The sequence below is a fragment of the Talpa europaea genome (genome assembly GCF_964194135.1).
Source record: "Talpa europaea genome assembly, chromosome: 11".
Lineage (NCBI taxonomy): Eukaryota > Metazoa > Chordata > Mammalia > Eulipotyphla > Talpidae > Talpa > Talpa europaea.
Window position 1 is genome coordinate 105,237,258 of NC_140078.1, and position 15,897 is coordinate 105,253,154.

At 65.0% G+C, this 15,897-nt stretch overlaps 1 protein-coding gene across 1 annotated transcript in view; it reads left to right on the forward strand.

Moving 5' to 3' along the window:
- The window catches only part of CNTN3 (contactin 3), a gene marked incomplete at both ends in the record, with an annotated part of 56,858 nt that extends 49,990 nt beyond the window's left edge, over positions 1–6,868 (forward strand). Inside the window, 3 exons of the mRNA XM_084247852.1 lie at positions 4,910–5,022; positions 5,407–5,575; positions 6,744–6,868. Coding sequence (XP_084103978.1) covers positions 4,910–5,022; positions 5,407–5,575; positions 6,744–6,868 — 407 coding nt within the window. The remainder of the gene's footprint in view (positions 1–4,909; positions 5,023–5,406; positions 5,576–6,743) is intronic.
- Positions 6,869–15,897: the final 9,029 nt, after the last annotated feature.

Sequence of the window (15,897 nt, forward strand, 5' to 3'; positions counted from 1 at the left end):
CCGTGCTTGGTATTCCCAATGACAGTTCCAAGTTAGTAAAATTTAAATGTGCATCATTATTTATATATTCAAAGCACAGCATCCATCAAAAATTCTGATTGCAAAAATATGTGCAAAGTAGTTTGTCTGGCTGGTTCTCTGACTTAATAGTGGATGTGATTACTTGCTAGGAGATGATGATTATAGAAAAGTGTGACTTGGAATCAGAATTCACTGAATTGGTGTGACCGACCAAGGGGAGAGGTTGTGCATAAGTCAGTGAGGCTGTCAGGATGATGTGCAATGCGCGAGGTGCAGATTTAAGAAGCAGCAGCCTCTTTCTATTTAGAGGTAGCATGTGAACACTCAGTCTCCAGGATTTGCAGGATGGTGACTTGAACAGCCACCATGAAGCAGTCCCCAGCCCTGCCCTGAGCGTGTCCTGTGTCCCTTGCTGATTCTTCAGTCATTCCCTGACTTGAGGTGAGGTGAGGATGCTGAGGCAGGTGCCGGTCCCTGAGCTGACCTGAGGTCATGGAGTGAGTAGAGGCCAGTATTCACATGTGACAGGCTTTGTGCCGGCCTCTCCTTCCGCCTCGGGAGTCTAGTATCTGTGGCTCAGTGAACACCAGTATTTGTTGGGATTTTATTCCTTACTGACTTGGGGGGGGGGGTGTCCCAGGAGCCCGGACTCCCATGCTGCTGGGATGCTCCAGAAGCTGGCACCCCGCCCGTGCGGGCGAGCTGGTCTGCGTGACTGCTGAGCGTTGCTGGGGAGAAACCCCGCACGGGGCAGAAACTCCTACGTTCCCCAGTCAGTCCAAGATTGCATATAAAGAATGTGTTATTTTTAAACACTTGATTTTTTAAGGGCCCCCAGTTTTCCAAAGGCACCAAGATAAAACAAAACCATCTTTTGTATTAAATGTATTTTTTATTGAAGGAACATCGATCGTAACATCCACATGTTTCTGGTACATGTGACTAAAAATTAACAGGAGTGTGTCATCCCTTTCCTCCATACGCCACGTAGCTGGGAAACCATGGGGTGTTGTCTTTCTCCATCTGACCAGCCTCGCTCAGCAAGACTCCCTGCAGGTCCATCCTGGAGTCACAGTGGCAGGATTTTGCCTTTTTCATAGCTGAGTAGGATTCCACTGTGTCCACGACCACATCTGCTCTGTCCTGAGCACTTAGACTGTTTGCAGCTCCTGGCTGTTGTAAATGGTGCTGCAGTGAACAGAGTCTGTTCATGCTACTTCCGATCTCATTACTGGCAGCTCTTAAGATTCATCCTGACCCTTGACCTGGCTTTGGCTTCAAATCCCATTTAACAGCCTGGTGAGGTTGTTCGATGACCTATGAAAAGAATTGTCATCACGCCTTCAGCGTGAAGAGCTGAAATCTCGTCCTGGCGACTTGCTTGTTGTGTCTGCCCCTCTGGATTGTAGACATTGCCCGCCCCTCTGACTGGCTCTCCTGCCCACGTGCCTGGCAGGAGCCTGGGGACCCAGCAGGAGGAGTGGCCATCTGGCTGGAGGTGGATGGGACTCAGAACAGGACTCAGAACAAGCGCCGGGGCCATCAGGCCTGCCTCTCCTGAGAACACAGAGCTCCCGGGGGCCCTGCACTGTCCTGCGTAAATGAGCAGGTTCCATGGCAGGGCAGCCGAGGGCTTCCTCGTGGGTCTCGGTGCGAGGCGCCACCTCAGTGCAGAGCTGGGCGACGGCTGTGATGGATGCTCAGCACAGGGACTCTCGCTGAGTGTCGTGGCTCCATTAAACACTTCATTTTTGATATCCAAATACTTGTGGTTTTCAGAAGTATTTCTCAATTACGCATGAATTATGCTCTCCAAGTTACCTAAGAGAGGTCTCTGTTCCCTCCACCCAAAGAGCGCTGACACCAAGAACTCTCCTACTCAAAGGGGCTGATGGAAACTGCAGACGGCTTCTTACAGGAAACATGGAGAGTTTTATGTCTGGAGATTGGGAGAGGGAATTTGTGGAGCAAACATTCCGCTGTTTAACTGAAAAGATTCCAGCTGCGGCTGGGGGTAGGGGAAATGGGTGGGGACTTTCGATCTCGGGCGGTGTCCTGCCTAGCAGACCCGCGCTGACTTTCTAAAGCCAAGTTTGTGGTCACCCTGCGCCCGCCTGAGCAGGATCTGGTGTGCCCCCCCCCCACATTCCTGGTCTCCTGCTCTCAGCCCCGCACCTGCCATCCGCTGCTCTGTCATCCGCCCACCCTCCAGGCCTCTGTCCTCGGCCCCCTCCCTCCCCCAGCCCCCTCCTGCCGCCATCACAGCCTGTCCAGGCCAGGCCCAGGGCAACTGGCCCCTGACTCTGTCCATGTGGCTTCCTTCTCGCAGTTGCCTCCTCAGATGGGCTTTGCTGCCAGGAGCACCTCCGGGCTGTTCTGTCCCATGGACAGGCTGGTCAGGGGTGGCTGTGGGGCCTGGGGCTGGGGCATGAGCGCTGAGTTGTGCACCCCCACCTACACGCACCACTGGAGACTCGGGGTTAGTGCTGCTCGCAGACTCGGGCGCGGGTCCCCCACCTGTGGTCACAGGTTTTGCGGGCTTGGGGGAGGGACAGCCACGTGCCCTGGAGTCAGCTATGAGCTGGGGAGGGACCTACTGGTCCCTCAGCGGGGGTGGGGGGGTGGGGGGGCCGCCTAGCTTCCTCGCGGCTCTGCGGAGACGCTGCCCCCGCCCCGGAATTCTCTCGTCAGTGGTGACCGCTCTGCTTATGCTTCTCAAGTGTCAAGTTTTTATTACCCAAAGCGGTGGAGATTGTGGTCAAGGAACTCCCTGCCATTTTGAACAAAGAAAGATCGTCTTCCTTGGCATTCTAGGCTGCGTTCCAAGACAGTCGTGTCTGGCCCGGGATGGACGGTGAGGCAGGCGTTGAGCTGTATCCTTAAGGCCCCAGTTTCTAGCCACGAGGACTTTGCAGGACTTTGCGATGCTCGCAGAGATACTGGGAGAAGCTGGGCCCCGTATGCGGGGAGGTGGCTGGGGTGCCAGGTTGGCGTGTGCCAACACCCGCGCTCAGTCCGGTCGGTCACAGGTGGGCGTCTCAGCCCCGCAGCCCCTCCCCTGGGCTCCCCAGGCCTACTTGGGCAGTCAGGACGCTGTCCAGAGAGTGGCCGGTCGGCATGGCAGGGGCCGGGCTCTCAGGCCCTGTGTTGGGAGTGGACGCTGCTGTGTCTCCACCAGGAAATCACGGGGTCCAGACAGGCAGCCCCCTGTTCTAACAGCCCCCCTTGCGCCGTGGAGAGGAAAGAGGCCTGCCGCTGGCATTTGGGAAGACGGAAAGCCAAAAAGCCAAGCCCGCCTGTGGTCCTGCGCTAGGCAGTGCCCGCTCCGCTGGCACCTCTTCCCGGCCGAGCGGCTAGGCTGTCCCCGTGTCCTGGCAGGTGGCAGGGGAGGCTACCTGCCTGTCACACCAGCTTGCAGGCCACTCTTCACGGGTACTTCAGCCTGGGCGTGTCCTGGGCCCTGCCCACAGGAGACTCTCCCTGCCGGGCTGTCCACAGCTCCAGGCAGTGGTGATGGTGTCCAGCCGGTCTCGTGGGGAGGTATCACCCCCTGGTGCGTGGGGCCCCTGGGGAGCAGTGGCCGCCAGTGAGCCCTCTAAATACAGCCGTGTCCTGCCTCTCTGCAGCAGTTAAAGTAGCCTTTGTCGTCTTTTCCCTATTTCTGCATACTCAAAAGTAGAACTTGAGTTGACAGAAAGTGTTAAACATCAGGCAGCTGCACACGGAACCTGCTGTAATGTCTGCCTGTCCCTGGACTGGAGGATGGACAGGAGCACGTGCTTTGGGGGGAGGCCACACTCCAGGAGCATCCCCAGATGGCCGCAACCCAGTCCTGCCTGCCGGGCGCAGGCAGCACCCCCTCTTATGACGTACCCGACTTGCTCCAGGCCCCACCCACGCTCCGCAGGCCACTCTTTGCCCCCCAGCCGTCTGGCCGGTGGTGCTCACAACGCCTGGGCGCTGTCCACGCCGGTTGCGACCTGAAGGGCGTCCCTCCCCAAGGCCAGGTGCTGCTGCCTGCTGAGCGCTGCCCTGGGCGGCTTGAGCGGCTCCCGGCAGAGGGGTCCTTCCCTTAGAGGCCGCAGTCCTTGGTCCGCGGCCCTTAGGTCCGGCTCCTTGAGCCCACATCCGCGGACATCAGCCCGGGTGGGTGGAAGTGGTCGGCGGCAGTTTCATGACTGAGCCGCTCTGAGAGCAAAATGATGATGCAGGCATGAGCCTGGGCCTGGGAGACCCCAGGTGGCCCTGAGCAGGGTTGTGGTCCGAGTGCGTCCACCCCTCCCCGGGGCTCGTCCCCTTTGGAGCACGGGCCTGCTCGCCAGGCCCGGCTCTGTGGCCATCCCTTGTGCAGGATGCGGCTGGGCCCCATCTTGGGGACCCTGGAGCTGAGCCCCAAGCCCCGGTCCTCTCGGAGCTTGGTGGTGACCGCGAAGTCCTCACTAGTGTGCGGTGTGTTGCCTTATTTTTCTCCAAATTGACTTAAACTTGGTAAACCAGGACTGAAACAGAGTCTGTTGCTCTTTCTCCGCGGACGCCGTCACTTCTACCTGCTCGGGGTCCCTTCCTATCACCTCTGTGTGCCCAGAGGGCCCCGGCCTGGCCTCCCCGGCCGTCCACATCAGCCCTTGTCGAGGAGGTGGAGCCCCTGGCCGCTCCAGCCTCCGTTTTCCAGGACAGGAGTGCGCAGGGCCTCTAAGGGGACTCTGTCTAAGGGGGCTCCCCAGGGATGGTTCAGCCCCTGCCCACTCGGTGTCCCGCCTCTTCCTGAGGCCCCAGACCCTGCCCGCTGCGCCCTCCTGCCTCACCCTGCGGCCCCTGTCCCGCCCACTGCGCCCTCCTGTCCCTTCCCTGGCAGCTGGCCCTGCTGAAATCTCTCTCTGCCCTCCAGCCCCCAGCCAGGCCCCAGGAAACGTGGCTTGGAACGCCACCGGCAGGAAGGTCCTCCTGCGCTGGGAGCGCGTGACCGCTGCGGAGAACGAGTCGGAGGTGACCGGCTACAAGGCGAGTGGGGTGGGCGGGTCTGGACGCTGCTGACCTGGTTCCTGTAATCAGCTCCCATGCGGATGACAGGCCGCCTACACGCAGGTGCTCCTGCGAGGTGATTTCTCGAATGTTGATTTAAGCGACCTGGTTCCTCGTGTGGAATTTTGGATGTTGGCTGCTGCGTGTGCCGGCGAGCCAGAGACCCCACCACAGCGGCCGCGGCCACCGGAGGTCCCCACGTCGGCCCAGCGCCCCCCACGACGCGCAGCCCCACCCTGGGGAGGGTGTGGGCTCCCCGCGACCTCGACGGAGGAGCTGCTGGACGGCTGGGGCTGGCCAGGGTGGGACCCGGCGCGTGGAGCGGGGACAGGCCCACCAGAGCCGCGTGTCCTTGTGTCCTAGGTCTTCTACAGGACGAGCAGCCAGAGCCGCGCGCAGGTGCTGAGCACCAACGAGACGCGCGCCGAGCTGCTGCTGCCGCGGCAGGAGGACTGCCTGGTGGAGGTGAAGGCCAGCACGGCCGGGGGCGACGGGGCCAGCAGCGGTCAGGTCCGGATCCCCAGAGTCAGCGGTGAGTGGGCCTGCGTCTCCCCGCGGGGGCCTGTGGGCCGGCGGGGGGCCCTGCAGGGGCACGCTGGGCGGGCTCAGGGTTCGCACTGGAGGTGCCGGCTTGGAGAACATACCCTGAATGCGACTGGGGAGGGGCAGCCATGCCCGCCTTTAAGGCCACTTGTTGCCACCTGGATGTTACAGGTGAATCTTGTAGATGCCTGAAAAAGCAGAAAGATGGATATCGTCCGGGTCAGCATTTGCCAAACCGAAAATTAAGTATCTGAGCCATTCGGAGCGGCCGTAGGCCTGGGGGTGGCAGGGCCAGTGAGCCCGAGCTTGTGCTGCCCTGGCCTGTTCACCTGCCTCTGCCTTTCAAAGCCCAAACGGAAGCTTCCTGCAGAGCCCCCTCGGCGCCCAGTCCTCAGGCCGCAGATGCTCCGTGCGTGGTGGCAGGAGAGCCCTGACTTTCCTCTCAGCTGCAGGTCTGGGGTCCGCGCGCCCTGGAAGGCTGGTGCCTGCATAGACCGGGCAGGCCTATGGCCTCGCCTACCTGTCCCGGTGCTGAACAGTGACCGGCATAGGCGGAGGTGGAGGGTGGACAGGCTGGAGCCGCCGGGGCTGCCCATTCAGCCCAGCGCACAGGGCCCTCTGCTCAGGCCTGGAGGGCGGATACTCCAGGAGTGGAGGTGGGCGTCAGCAGGGCCAAGCGGCCCGGCCTCCTGCTCACCGGAGCCTCAGCGCCGACCTGAGCTGGCCCTGAGCCCTCTGGCGGCGCCTCCGGCGGGGAGCCTGCAAGACAGTCGCCAGGGAAACCCGGCTGCCGGCTTGCCTGGGTCGTGTTGCTGCGTTAATCAGAACTCCTTTACCTACAGATGCTTAAAACAGAAACAAACACAGATTTGCCAAACTCTCGTCCAATGGAGCTTTAATTAAATTGTGGGATTATCTCAAAATTGCCTGTAGTATGTACGGTTGTTTTCAAAATGATTAAGTTGTTTTCCCAATTTTCAATTAAAGTTAAATCATAGGAGATGAACAAAGCCTGGAATCACTTTAGAGAATGAGTTGTTATAGCTCCTCTTGCCAATCAGTAGATGCCGCTCCTGTTAGTAAAACAAGGGTGAAAAGTAACCGGCAGTCCAGGCTGCGCCCCGCCTGTGCCCCACCCAGCCGCCCTGTCTCTGCAGGTCCGCCCGCCCGCGGCTGTGCCCCCGCCTTCACCTGCGTGCACCCCGTGTCCAGGGGCTCACACGTCCTGCTGCTGCTCCTCCCTGCCGCCCTGTGGAGCGACCAGCCCTTCATCATCTACTAGAAACTTCTCTGGTTGCAGAAAAAGTGCTTTTGTGAAATGCAGTGATGACGCATGTTTTGTTTTTTTTTTTCTCACCTCTGTATTTTTAACTTTCTACATAGGTAAAAGGAATATAATTTAAGAAAGCAGTAAACCCTTTAAGGGGAATCTGAAATGCCTTAACAGTTACTTGATAAACCAAAGGAATTTACATGTCACATACTTTGGACTTTTGATGGAGATGTTCTTAAGCTATGATTTTAAGCACTGCCTCCGGATAAAGGTGTGCACTCCCAGGCGCGCGCAGGCAGGGGTGCAGTGTGCAGCACACACATGCACACTCAGGCACTCGCGTGCACAGGCACGCACACGTGCACACACGTTTGTTGTCCTTTTTTTCATCTGGGGAAATGTGATTCACCCAAACGCTGCCTGGGCTGTGGCGGCTTCTTGGAAATGCCTTGGGGAACAAGCCGCGGGCCAGAGGCCTCGCGGCTGAGGCCCCCCCAGAGGCCGAGGCGCCGGGCTTGCCTGACAGGCTCCGGCCCAGCTGCCGCCCCCCAGGCGTCCCCCGCCGAGCGGCCGGCAGCTGCTGGGCTGGCCAGGTCCGAGGCGGCCACAGCGCTCGGGCCAGGTCCGCGCCTTCACCCGCGCGCTCCTTGGCTCTGTTTTACGATCGGCCCCGTCACGCCGTGAAGTGGAGACTCTTTCATCTTCCTCAGACTGTTTGTAACCGAGGAGGAACTGTGCTCGCCCGCCTCGGAGCTGGCAGGTGTGTGACAAGCCCCGGACCGGGGCCGCCCCCGCCCCCCAGGGCGCCGCCCGCCCCCGCCCCGCCCCGCCCCGCCCCGCCCCGCCCCCCAGGGCGCCGCCCGCCCCGCCCCCGCCCGCCCCGCCCCGCCCCGCCCCGCCCCGCCCCCCAGGGCGCCGCCCGCCCCCGCCCCGCCCCGCCCCGCCCCGCGGCTGCGCCCCCGTTCGGGAGCCGCCAGGCGCCCCTCGCGAGGCCGGGCGGGCGGCGCGGGACGCGGCCTGGGGCTTCTCCCTCCTTCCCGCCCGATTCGCACCCGCGGCCTGACCGGGTTCGCGGCCGGCAGGCGGGGTCGGGCGGGCCCCGGCGCGGGCGGGGGGCTTGGGGGGCGCGGGGGGCGGGGGGCCCCGGCCGCGGGCCCGTCCCCGTGAGCTGTTCCCTGTTTCGCGCTGAGCAGTGTGACGCGGCTCGAGCCGCGCGTCCCGCGGGGTCTGTAGCCGTTTCCCGCCAGTAAAAGCTGTGACGGCCTCGTGTGTGGTCAGTGCCTGCCTGGGCCGCGGCCGCGGGCTCCGGCCTCTGGGGGCGGCGGGGGGGGCCTGGGGGACGGGGGGGGCGGCGGGGGGGGGACCTGGGGGACGGGGGCGGGCGGGGAGGGGCCTGGGGGACGGGGGGGGCGGCGGGGGGGGGCCTGGGGGACGGGGGGGGGCGGGGGGGGACCTGGGGGACGGGGGCGGGCGGGGAGGGGCCTGGGGGACGGGGGGGGCGGCGGGGGGGGGCCTGGGGGACGGGGGGGGCGGGGGGGGACCTGGGGGACGGGGGCGGGCGGGGAGGGGCCTGGGGGACGGGGGGGGCGGCGGGGGGGGACCTGGGGGACGGGGGGGCGGCGGGGGGGGGGACCTGGGGGACGGGGGGGGGGGGCCTGGGGAACGGGGACGGGGGCGGGGGGGGACGGGGGACGGGGGGGCGGCGGGGAGGGGGCCTGGGGGACGGGGGCGGGGGGGCCTTTCCTGTCCTGCCGAGCCGGGCAGGGGCGCCGGGAGGGCGGCTGCAGGCGCTGGGCCCGCGGCGCGCGGGCGGCTCCCGGGGACACGGCGGCGAGTCCACGCGCTCCCGGGGCTGCTCCAGCAGGTGCGCCCCGACTCCGGGCCTTCGGGCGGGAGGAGCGGGAGGGGCCGCGGGGCGGGGCGCGGGGTGGAGCGAGGGTTGGGGAGGGGCCGGGAAGGCGTGGGGTGGGGTGGGCGGGGCCGTGCGTGCGGTGGGCGGGGCCATGCGTGTGCTGGGCGGGGTTCTGCGTTGGGTGGGCGGGGCCTGCGGGGGGCGGCGTGGGGGCGTGCCTGTGGCGGGGGTGGCAGCGCTGTGGTGGGCGGGGCCCGGGGCGGGGGCGGGGCCCGGGCCCGACTGCTCCGCCCCCGCGCGCCTGTCACGTGGGCGGCGATGGCCCGCGGGGCTGTCCGCGCGCGTGGGGCGGTCACGTGGGCGCGCGTGGAGCCGCTGGCCCGGCTTCAGCCCTGGGGCGCCGCGGGCCTCGCGGGGGTCAGTCGGGCCCCAGACGCTGGCGGCGGCCACAGCCGGAGGCGCGGGCTGCGGGGCGTCGCCCACCGGGCGCGAGGACCCCCGCCGCGGACACCGCCCGCGCCTGCCCGAGCTGCCGCCTCTCCCGGCGGCCGCGCGTCTGCCCCGGGCCGGGCCGGGCGCCTTGGCGGGTCCGCAGCGCTCCTCGAGGCCCGGGCCCCGCCTGGAGCCGGCGGCAGGTAGGCCCCCGGGCAGGGCCCCCTCGCGCGGGACGGCGGCCGGGCCGGGCCGGGCCGGGCCGAGAAGACCCCGGGAGGCGCAGGCCTGGCCCGGCCCGATCCAGCGGCCTTGAGGGGCGGGCGCGTCTGCCTGGGTGCGCGGGGCGGGGGGCCCGCGGGGGGGCCGCCTGGACGGGCCTCGCCTGCCCCACAGCCCCAGGCGGGCCCTGCGCAGTCGCGGCCGCAGCCCTGTGCCGGGCTGTGGCCGGCGTGGCCGGGGCAGCTCCCGCCTCTCTGGCCTCCCCCTGCCCGCTCCAGAGGGAAGCCCCGGCTTCCCCCTTCAAGGTGACCTCCGGGAGGACAGGCCCTCTCGCTTCTCGGCTCAGAGCAGACTCCCCGGCGGCGCGGGCCGGCCGGCCCCGCAGCCCCCTTGCGTCGAAGGGGCGTTCGCCAGGTAAAGCGTCACGCCAGAAAACGGGCAGTTTTCTCGCTCGTGAAGGCCAGGCCTTCCCTGGGGAGAAGCGACGAGGGGCACAGACGCCGGCCATGGAGACCCCGCTGCCCCCGCCCCCATGTACGGCTGGGTCTGGGGGTCTCTGGGGGGCACCTGCGTGGCCTGAGCAAATTGCAGGTTTTGACCTTGCAGTTTATTTTCTCGCTGAAACGTCTGCGTCCCCCTCAAGGGCCCCAGGACGGGCTGTCTGCGTGCGCAGGCCCGTGGGTGTGTTGCTCGTGGACTCCCCTCCCCCCCAGAATGAGCCGGTCCAGAGCACGTGCGTGTGTCCGAGTGTTCGCGGCCCCACGTGCCTGTGCGCTCATCAGCTGGCACTCCGCCGGCTTGTTTCCAGAGGGGCCCGGCTCCGCCCTCCAGGCGTTCTGGTTCTCCTCTGCCCCAGCATCCTGGTTTACACCCTTCTCCAAAATTAAGCCCCGAGCCAACAGCCAAGGGACAGCTAATGAGCTAGGCCAGGACGCACCGTGCCTTCCCCCAACACTGGGGACCCCAACACTGGGACCCCCAATACTGTTATAGAGCAACCCCGATATTAAACGGGTTCCTGGCTGTGGGTCCTCACCCGCGCGCTTTAAAGGGACTTATGAATACTCTACTACACACACACACAAAAGGTTAATAAAAGGTTTATTTACAAGAGGAAAGGAAATAAGGAAAATGGACAACTCAGGGAGAAAATAGGGAAATAAAGTCTTTAATGCGTCCTACCCGATCCGACGACCTGGAAACCCCAAAGTCACTCTCAGAGCTGACCGGACGCTGCAAGCTGGCCGAGAGCCCAAAATGGAGAGAGCCCCCCAAAGCCCACGTGTCTGCCTTTTGTATCCACCTGGCTGCTTAACCCCACCCTCAGGTCCCAGCCACCTTCCCTTTGGTGGGGATGGGATGTGGAGTTCCCAGTGTCTTTGGCTTTGGCCTGGGGTGGGGGTGGAGTCCACAAAGCCTGTATGGAATTTGCTTTGGGACCGCCTTTTCCCCCTAACAATACCATGGGCCCCCCGGCACCAGGCTGCCGCTGCTGTGAGCATCTGGCCGCTCAGGCTGAGGGGTCGAAGCCCCCCCCATCCTCTCCGTCAGGAAAATGTTGGGGGGGGGGAAGCCACGAGGCAAGGATTTAAGTCCCACCTGAAGGCCGGGCTGGGCCTGTTGGCAGGAAACTGTTGAGATGACACAGCCAAGTCCCCGGGGCTGTGAGAGCACTTGGTCGCCGCGATGACTTGTAAACCCATGTGGAAGGCTGGTTGCGAGGCGCCCTCGGAAATCCACAGCCCCCTCCCCAGCGGGAAACACGCGGTGGGAGGCCTGGTCTGCCACACATCGCCGCGCCCCTTCTCTGTGGAGATGCTTAGCTGGTCAGCTCCTCCTCGTCGTCGTCGTCGTTGGCAGGAGCCGTCCCGCCAGGCGCCCCTCAGAGGCAAGCTCAGGACTGTGCCCGTGATTTTGGTGAAATGGCCGCCGCGCGGTGCAGCCGGTGACTCTGGAAAGGCGGTGCTGGCCAGAATCTAATAAAGAACGTCGGGTAAAGGTGACTCCCGGGCAGAGAGCGCCAATTCGTTGATGGTGTTGGTTGACAAATGAAGCCTTTGGCACTCGAGGGTGGAAGCTGTCGTACATGTTGAAACGGTTAGTGGGAAGCCGGGCGTCCCGGCTGATGTGCTGCCTGTCTCGCTTGGGGGTTCTGTGAGCCTCAGCCTGCACCGCACGCGCTGAAAAGAATCCAGGGCGTTAACCAGCAGCAGAGGGTGAAGTGTGAGGTCCTTGGTGTCTCTACTTGGTTGTTCAGCACACGCAGTCGTGGGGACGGGAGCGCCCATCACCAGCCCGCCGTGGCCGGTCAGACTCTCAGGCCCTGGAGCCCACGGCCGTGGGCCCGACCGCTTACCTGCCGCCTACCTGCTCCGCGTCCAGGCCTGGTCCAGCCATCATGTGCTGCCCCCAGATGAGTCCCTGCTGCCAGGCCGGGCAGTGGCTGCAGCCAGCCAGGGGTCAAGGAGGGGAGAGCATCCGTGGTGCAGAAGCGACGCCCTTGGCCAAGGCGACGCAGGTGTGGGGACGCTGGTGCTCCGAGCCCCTGGGCTCGCACTGCCCGGGGGATGCACCCACTGAGTGCCGCCCAATCTGGGCCTGGACAGACGGAGGGGAGAGGCGAGGAGGGAGCTGTGGCCACCCCTGCCCAGGGTGTGGCCTCCTTTGTGGGGCCTTCTCGCCCCATCTCCACCCCGCTTAGCCAGCCATTGTCACTGCGTCTCGCTGGACGGGGTCAGCACAGCTGGGCTCGCTTCCGGGGGAGCTCTGCAGGGTCTGGGGGCAGGGTCTGTGCGGCCCCCATGGATGCGAGCTGAGCCAGGGTGGGGGACCCTCCCCGGAGCCCTGGGCCCCGGCCCCTGACGTCTCCTCCCACACTTAGATTTTTCAGTGAAAACACACAGCGTCTCCGGCGCGTCTCACGGTGGGTCAGAGACGCTGCGACCCTGCCAGGGAAGAGCTGGACGGACCCCAAAGTGAGGGTCGTTCTCTGGGGGCAGCTGCCTTGGGTTGGGCGTTTGCACCCCCGGGGTCTGCCTGGGACGCCCTCAGGGGCAGACTCTGGGTGCCTGGTCAGGGGGTGCCTGGGCCTGGTTCTCGCCCTCCCGCCTGCAGCCCGGCCCGTGCCAGGCCGGCCCCCGGGGTCTTGGGAAGCGCACAGGCAGAGAGAATGGAAGTGAAAATCTCCGGAAGGGGTTTTATTGCTTCCGCCGGTAGCGGGATCCTTTTCGGGGGCTCCCAGCACCCCTCAGATGTTGCCTGGTGAACCTTGAAGTTCATCGCCTTGAAAAGCTAAGTTGCAAAGGGTGATCGGCCCCCACCGGCCCTGTACCTTCAGACAGGTGAGGCCTGAACTGGAGGGGGGGGTCTGGGAGGGGCCCCTTCCTGCCGCTGTGTTGGGGTGTCCAGGCGTCTGGTGCAGGGGAGGACCCGGCTGCGGGCGGCGGTGGCCCCCCCTCCTCGCGTTCAGTGGGTTGTCGGGTGGTTTCCTTCCCGCGCTGAGCGCTGTGTGGAGCCCCCGCTGTCTCTGGTGTTGACGAGTCATCTGGCCGCGCCGGTGGATTTGTTTATGAGCTGGGGGGGTGCGGGCTGGGGGGTGCGGGCTGGGGGGTGCGGGGGGGGTGGGGGGTGTGCGTGACGTGACTGGCTTTTCCCGGGTGCGCTGCTGGGATTCAGTCCTCGCTGCCCCGGAGCGGCCCGGCCGGCGCCCCCGTCCCGCCTGCGGAGCGGCCGTCCCGGCACGCGGGCTGGCGGCGTCTCCAGGGCGCCGCGTCCCTCGGGCCTCACGGAGCGCGGAGGCGCCGGCTCGGCCGGTTCCTAAGATGAACGTGGGGTGCAGACCCCGGGGTCGCTCCCGCGGGGCCCTCGCGCCCACAGGCGCCGGCTGGGCCCAGACCCGCGGCGGGGGCGGGGGGCGGGGGGCGCCGGGGGCCGGTGGTCAGCGGCCCTGACCGCGAGGAGGGTCCGCGGGGGGGTCCGCGGGGGGGGCGTCGCGCGGGGGGGGGGCGCCCTCTGCCGGCCTCCCGGGCCCGCCAGCGCCCGCGGCTTCGGGGCCGGCTCCGCGGGGGGCGCGGGCCTGGGGCGGGTCCAGAAACTCCTGCCCGTCCTTCCCGGCTTCTCCTGGGAGCGGCGGGGCGCTTCCCAGCCAGCGTGGTGTGGGGGCGCCAGACCCCGGGCTCTGGGCCGCGCGACGCTGGGGGGAGCCTCCAGCTCGGCCCCCACGGCGGCCCGCGGGCACGGCACGTCTCTCCTGCTAGAGCAGAAGCCCCCCCTGCGCCTGCTCCCCGCGCCTCGGGCAGGCAAAGCCGCAACCCGCCAGCGCGGGTGTGGACAGGAGAGCCCCGCCAGCCTGTCCCCGCACAGCCCCAGCACAGCCGGCCTCGCCCGCCCCGCTCGGCCAGGGGCGCTTAAACCTCCCGGCGCCCTCCTCATGGTGGGTATTTTCTTTAAAAGCTTTTGATTTCCACCCAGGCAGCGGGCGGGGGAGTCACTGGGCGTTGCCGTGTCATTCCCACCGTTTTCCTGCTACACCGCAGGATAAAAGCACATCCGCGGAGACGGAGACGCAGGCTGACTCTGGCACCCCAGTTGGGGGGGCCTCAGGGCAGGCCAGAAACCCAACCCCCCACGCCCCGGGCGCAGCAGGGCCCCTCAACACTGATTAGCAAAGCCTCCTGCCCTCACCAGGAATCTCTCCGAAGTCCTGTTAGAGCCAATGGAGCCTCTGGTCAGGCCACACCTGGTCAGGGTGGCCGCCGTCCCTCAGGTAGAGTGGCTGTCGCCGTGGTCACTGCGGGCTGGATGCCCCGTGGGTCAGGCCTGGGAAGGACTCAGGCCCTCAGTCAGTGTCGTCTTGCTGTGATCTTGGGTGACCTGGCCCCACCTCTGCACTCCCCGCCCAGGAGGCCTCCCACATGCCAGCGTCTGAGCTTGCAGCCAGTCCTGCGGAGGCCACCCGCCGGCAGATTGTCCAGCAGCAGCCTGTGCCCAGCGGCACGGGGGAGGCCGGCACCGAGGGAGGATGGGTGGAGGCGGAGGGGCTGGCGGTTTCTGCCACCAACATTACCCGGGTGGAAACGACTCCCACACCAATTGACTGTTTAGCATTTCCCCATTACCTTCCTTTCCAGATCACTGAGCCATAAAATTACACGCATGTGCTGAGAGGAAGTCAAGATGTAAAGTCCCCAGCAGGACAGCAGAGCAAAGGGCAGGCCATCCTGCCGGGCCTGGAAATGAGCCCCGGCGGGTCAGCAGACACTGGATGACAGCCAGGTCCTGACCGTGCCGAGTGAGGCACTGGTGAGAGATCAGGCCTGGGGGTGGGGCAAGGAGGAGCTGACCCCAGGCTGGCAGGGACAAGGGGGGGGGGTCCAGCAAGCTGCCTGGAGCAGGGGTAGGGACTGGGAACAGAAAACTGTCAGGGGACACAAAAATGTAGGCTTCTATTCTTAAAGAAGTGTAGCTGAGGGCTCGGCCCCTGAGGGCAGGACTGGGTCAAAGCCACAGGTAGGCAGCTGGGCCTGCGGCAGCATCTTCACGAAAACCACCCTTGGTCACAACACTGTGTGTGATTTAGGGCCCACCCCCTCCATGGCCCCTGTTGTCCCCCACGGTCCATGGGGTACCTCCCCCATTGGCTTCCCACGCCACCCCTCTCTCTGGGAGCCTCCATCGTCCTCAGATCGCTAGGATTGTTGCAAATGGCAAGATTTCATCTTTTTCACAGCCGACTAGTATTCCACCGTGGTACACACACAGAACCCTCCAGGAGTCTGGCTGGTGGGGGAGTCGGCCATCTGCCCTCTGGTGCCCAGGCTGCTTCTATAGCTGTGAAGCTCGGGCAGGCCCTGCTGGCAGATTCACTGTGTTCTCACAGGTTGGCATGGGGCAGCCATAGGGAGACTACGGGATGGTGTGGCGGGCAGGGAGAGGACAGGCGGCTTACGTCACATCTCGCTCTCGACTGGAAATGGGTTGGCTCCTGGGGATGCCTGGCGTGTGTCAGGCATACTCGGTGGTCACTGCTGGCATCGTGTCCAGAAGTGGGTGCTCTGAGCCCTGGCAGTGGGGTAGGGGCAGCCTCTCCACAAGGGTCACCACCCAGTGCGGCGGCCCTGGTTGCCACTCCCAGTGCAGCCAAGCTCGCAGGGGAGGGCAGGAGTGGACACATCCAAATAAGGGCTGATGTTCGGCCCTTGGGGTGGGGGCAAAGGCCAGCTCTGTCCATGTTGTCAATCTATGACTCTCCACATCATGTGTCACTGAAAGATGTAGTTTCCACGTGAATATAGTTGCCAGTTCTGTCTACATGTTTCACTTAATCATGGAGACCCTGTCCCATTTTTCAGTATCTTCAAACAAAAAAACATGTGACATCAGACTGAGGCCCAGACAGGGCTTAGCAGCTGAGTGACCACCTGGGCATCCGTCCCCACTCCAGGAGCCCTGGCTGCTGAGACCCGGAGGGGCCTTGGCGCCGGCTCCCCCCACAGGGCACGCATCCAAGAGGAAAGGCTGGGGCCGCGGAGGC